The sequence below is a fragment of the chloroplast genome of Ziziphus jujuba, assembly GCF_031755915.1.
Source record: "Ziziphus jujuba chloroplast, complete genome".
NCBI lineage: Eukaryota > Viridiplantae > Streptophyta > Magnoliopsida > Rosales > Rhamnaceae > Ziziphus > Ziziphus jujuba.
In genome coordinates, this window is record NC_030299.1 from 27,501 (window position 1) to 32,500 (window position 5,000).

A 5,000-nucleotide genomic window follows, 5' to 3' on the forward strand; every position below is an offset into this window, starting at 1 on the left:
GTACTTCCTTACATAAGGATTCAGAAAATACCGGATCTCCGCCTACACAAGCAAATTGTTGATAAAACTCCAAAATGGCATTTTCTTTTGACTTAATTTTTTTTTTCTCCTTATCATTCAGGAAAGACAAGAAAATTTCAGGGTAACAAACATTCTCTAGAATTTCTCTTAGACTCGAACCCATAGCTGATGATAGAACTAGAATAGATATTTTCTGTTTCCTACTCACACGAGCCCATATCCTTGCTTTTCTATCAATCTCTAATTCTAATCTTCCTCCCCAATCTGATATTATGGTGCCGGTATAGACCGAAATTCCGTTATGGTCCAATTCTGACCGGTAATAGATACCGGGGCTTTGCAATATTTGATTGATCACAATTCTGTATATGCCATTTACTATAGAAGTTCCTAAGGAATTCATTAGAGGAATGTTTCCAATAAAAATTGTTTGTTCTTGCATATCCCTACTAGTTTTCCAAATTAATCCCGCGGATACATATAATTCAGAAGAATAGGTGAGTGATTCATATACAGCATCTCTTTCTTTTATCAACGGTTCTACCAATTGATATGTTTCCACAAATAATTGAAATTCAATTTCTTGATCTGTATCTTCAATTTTTGGAAACTTAGAAAATTCTTCTGTTAAGCCCCGATCAATGAATCTACAAAACCCTTCAAATTGTATCTGATTAAATCCAGGTATTGTAGACATTTCCTCAGTTCCATCCCCAGCCATTTTTTTTTAACTCGTTTATAGAAAAAAAATCCCATTATTTGCTCATTCTTCATCAAATCATATGGATCAATATAGCAATGATGGAATTGATATTCTGTTTACTGAATCACATGAAATTTGACCTAACTCCATATAATATATGGAATATATGAAATACGTATGAAGGAGGGATAACGAGAATTTTATACTCAAATTGTAATTTGCAACAGATACAAATGAAAATGATAAATTCCACTTTTTCTTATGGAGTTTTGTCTAGAATATCCAAACAATTTGTATAGAATACCAAACCAAAAAGTGATTCAATTTCTACCATTATTATGATATTCCGTATTCCAATCCGATTGGATACCATAAATGTATTCAGGATTTTCTTTTTTCTAGCACTTAACTTTTTCGTGGATTCAATTGTTCAAATAAAGAATTCGCAGAGAAGAGAGAGATTTTTACCTATTTTTTTTAGTCGCATTCGTAGAATAGGATTGAAATGTGTAAAAAAGCTGATATTTATTAAACATGCGCGGATATAAATAGAACTATCTATCTGCGCTCTCCCTCTTTTTTTTATTATATTGTTTTGTTGGGGACAGAAAGAACCTGTCATGTCATGCTCTATCAAAATTTCGACTTTCAATATTCAATCTATTCGCTGACAAATTGTAAAAATTGAATCGAAGCATGATAATTTCCTCAAAATTTCCTAAAATTACCTATAGGTATCATATACAGATAAGATACCCGATTTATCTGTTTAAAAAATTTATGTTATAGGGTTTACATATACCCCTAATTGCTGTTATAATTGAAATTGAGAAGCCTTCTTTTTTTTTATTGAAAAAAAAATAAAAAAAGATTAGTTATGTATCAATTTGGATTTTCTTAGATCATTAGGGAAATAAAATTTTCGATTCAAATTCAAGAACCGTTCATGAATTCACAGTCAATAGTTAACGGTTCAAATTTGTCTTGAATTTTTGCTTTTGTGACTGAAAATCCACATCCACATTTGGTTTTTCACTCGAAAAGGGAAGGGAATTTTTTCATATATTTTGTATCGCTTTGGCGGCATGGCCGAGCGGTAAGGCGGGGGACTGCAAATCCTTTTTCCCCAGTTCAAATCCGGGTGTCGCCTGATCAACAAAAGAATCGAAATACCTTATTTTGGTTTGCTGATAAAACTTACCCATTTTTTTTCCAACAGAAGCAAGCGGAGGAAAAGGACTCTTGATACTTGCTTGATTCTAAGCATCCGGAGGTTTTTTTTGTTCTTTAAAATGCTGTAAATACTTGCGTCTAGGGTTTAAGGAAAGATTATAGTAGTGAAAAAGAACTGGTAAATCTTGATATGATAGCCCTTCCACTACTAATGCAGTGTCTACTGACTGGGTCTTGAATTAGATTGGATAGCCGGACGGGGAATCTAATGAAATTATTAGTTGCGGAAAGGGCGGAAGATACTTTGTATACATACTCATGAAAGTCTTTGAGTACTCCGGGATTCATTCAATATTAATTAGATTGAATGGATAATTGGCTTTGACTTATTTATATATGTATTTATTATATATATATTTATTTGAATATATTATGGATTTGTTTATGTATTTATTTGAATATATAAAGAATATATAAATCTTTTTCCATATTTTACTTATAATTTCTATTTATAATAGAAATTTATAAATAGAAATTATAAATAATAGAAATTATAAATAAAATACAAAAAGAAATTCTTACTTTAATCTCTAATATTTTTACTTTAATCTCTAATCAAGAACGTGTAATAGGACGTCTTCGATTGTTTCATAGAGCCAATCGGAGACGTAGATCAAATGGGAAAGGTGGGAAAGAAAGAAATAAGGGTATGCGGTAGATAGTGATCTATCTTGATTCTATATTTTTATACTTTTTATTTAATAAAAAATAAAATGAAGGGCACCAAAAGAAAGAATAGGTTTTATTATTACTACATGTTAGTAACAGCCCTTTGCTACTTCAATCAAAGGGCTGTCCCGCGTATTTTGCTGGTGCTTAATGTTTTCCGATTATACCAGAAATCTTATAATTATAAGAACGTGTTATAATTGGATTTATTGGATTGTTTTATTAACAGTGTTGGGTCAGAACCCCCCGTTGACTCTGCGCCAGTGATTTTTTTATTATTAGTGAACAATAATTTATTATTAGTGAACAATAATTGAATAATTCCTTCATATTCATAGAGATAGAGGACATAATTCACATGGATATAGTAAGTCTCGCTTGGGCTGCTGTAATGGTAGTCTTTACATTTTCCCTTTCACTTGTAGTATGGGGCAGAAGTGGACTCTAGAAGTACTGCTAATTGAATTTAGGAACCAAACTGTATCAATTTTTTTTATAGATCTTCCTGCAAAGCCTTTTTTTATTTGAATTTCACTATTGAAATTCAAATTCCATTTTGAAATGAAAATAAAAAACATCTTCATTTCGAAACGGTATTTGATTCTAGTGGAGTAATGGATTCTATGAATAATATATGAACTCTTTCAATCAAACAAATATTGCAATTATTCCCATGTTTGTATTTCGAAAGGAATACAATACAAATGGTAGGAAATTGATTCCAACCGTATTCTTCATAACTTTTCTATTTCGATGACCCGACTCTTACCAAAGTTATATATGGGCAATGGGAAAGAACGGAACCCTTTTTTTTTTCATTTTTTTTTACTGTTCAAAGAGAAAAGAAATCTGTTATTACATGGATACACATTTTTTATGGGAAACAACATAGTGGTTGTCCAACGAGATACTACAACTCCACATAATAAAATATTGTCTTGGGCGAGTCACATATTGCGCACTTACCGCTTGTTTGATTATGTGGTTTATTATTTTATAAATTTTATTTATGCTGTGCTTGCTTTATTGAACTCATTTCATATCATGGTTCAAACGTTAAAAACCGGTGAGGTTTACTAATCCTTTTTGAAATCCGAAGAAGTTCCCACGGAACCCCCCGGAACCTCTGTCAACTGCTCAATCAATTACTTCTTTGTCGGAATGCTAACAAACAGATTACTTGCTTTTATTTTATCCATACCCTTTTTTCCTTCATTGGTTTTTTTCTTTCTTTCAATGGATATCGGGATTCATATTAAAAATAATCCGAAATACAGGAATTAGAATCGTACGAATAAGAGTTGTCTTTCGATTACTTCCGATTATTAATTGGAATCAACACAAATTAAATAGAACTAGATGAAGAAATAGAATTGGGACACGACACTATGTAATTTATATATGGAATTGATATCTATATATATGAAGATAATAATGTAGATTGATATATATTAAATTAACCTGTATCTTCAGACAGTAAACTTTATACAGTACAATGACAATACTAGATAGTATGGTAGAAAGAAAAATATGAATCTTTCTTTCTACCATACTATCGTCTCTCATAGAATACTGCTGATTCTATTTTGTTCATTTCATTCATTTAATACGCGAAATTGGAATCTTTTTCGTTTTATTTCTTTTCTTCAATCATTGATAAGAACTAAAAAGTCAAGTTTAATTCAAATTAATCGCTCTGACTTACTGTTTTTACGTATATTATAAGTAAAAAAGCAGTAGGAACTAGAATGAACAGTGCAGTAGCAATAAATGCAAGAATATTGACTTCCATAATTTCATCGTTTAATTTTTCTTTAATTGGCAATAACTCGGGATTTAATCCCATAGAGATGATAAATCTTTCGTCTGTAAATTCAATGGGATGAATTACGTCTCGATGTAATCGAATCGGATCAATATCATGAATAACAATATCTGGGCTATCAAATCGATTCATCGTCAAGAATTGAATAGTATAACATAGGAAGATCTTTTATCCATACCGACTTCAAAGGTTGATTCCTGATCCAATCAAAAATTCCTTTAAATTAATTTCAATTTCAAATTGAAATTTTGATTTATCATTCTTTTCCATTCTTTTTTTCTATAACTTACCGCCTTCCTTGTACAATCATCTGATGAAGTATCATCTAACCGCCTTTACACTTACCTTACCGTTGATTTTAACCAAACCCAAACAACCAATCGAAATGAAAAAAAAGAGGGATCCGGTTGGGAATGAAATTCGGCTATTTGTACTCCCTTTCACAGAAAAATGGAGAGACGAATTGATGTATTTTTGTTATTTTATTGGATTTGGATCCGTCGGGACTGACGGGGCTCGAACCCGCAGCTTCCGCCTTGACAGGGCGGT

General features: G+C 31.5%; 3 protein-coding genes and 2 non-coding genes across 5 annotated transcripts in view; 2 read left to right on the plus strand and 3 right to left on the minus strand. All coding sequences in view use genetic code 11, as the record gives it.

Annotated features, from left to right (window-relative positions):
* Window positions 1-742, minus strand: part of rpoB (RNA polymerase beta subunit) — a 3,213-nt gene extending 2,471 nt beyond the window's left edge. The window contains exon 1 of the mRNA in view: window positions 1-742. This exon is cut by the window's left edge and continues 2,471 nt beyond it. Coding sequence (YP_009256319.1) covers window positions 1-742 — 742 coding nt within the window.
* A 1,061-nt stretch (window positions 743-1,803) lies between these two features.
* On the plus strand, window positions 1,804-1,874 carry trnC-GCA. Its single transcript has one exon. It is a non-coding gene; the product is annotated as a tRNA-Cys (tRNA).
* Window positions 1,875-2,984: 1,110 nt separating this feature from the next.
* On the plus strand, window positions 2,985-3,074 carry petN (cytochrome b6/f complex subunit VIII). The gene has a single exon. It carries the CDS (start codon window positions 2,985-2,987, stop codon window positions 3,072-3,074), a length of 90 nt encoding a protein of 29 aa, YP_009256320.1.
* Window positions 3,075-4,313: 1,239 nt separating this feature from the next.
* psbM (photosystem II protein M) lies at window positions 4,314-4,418 on the minus strand. The gene has a single exon. It carries the CDS (start codon window positions 4,416-4,418, stop codon window positions 4,314-4,316), a length of 105 nt encoding a protein of 34 aa, YP_009256321.1.
* Window positions 4,419-4,952: 534 nt separating this feature from the next.
* The window catches only part of trnD-GUC, a 74-nt gene continuing 26 nt past the window's right edge, over window positions 4,953-5,000 (minus strand). Inside the window, exon 1 of the tRNA in view lies at window positions 4,953-5,000. This exon is cut by the window's right edge and continues 26 nt beyond it. This is a non-coding gene — a tRNA (tRNA-Asp).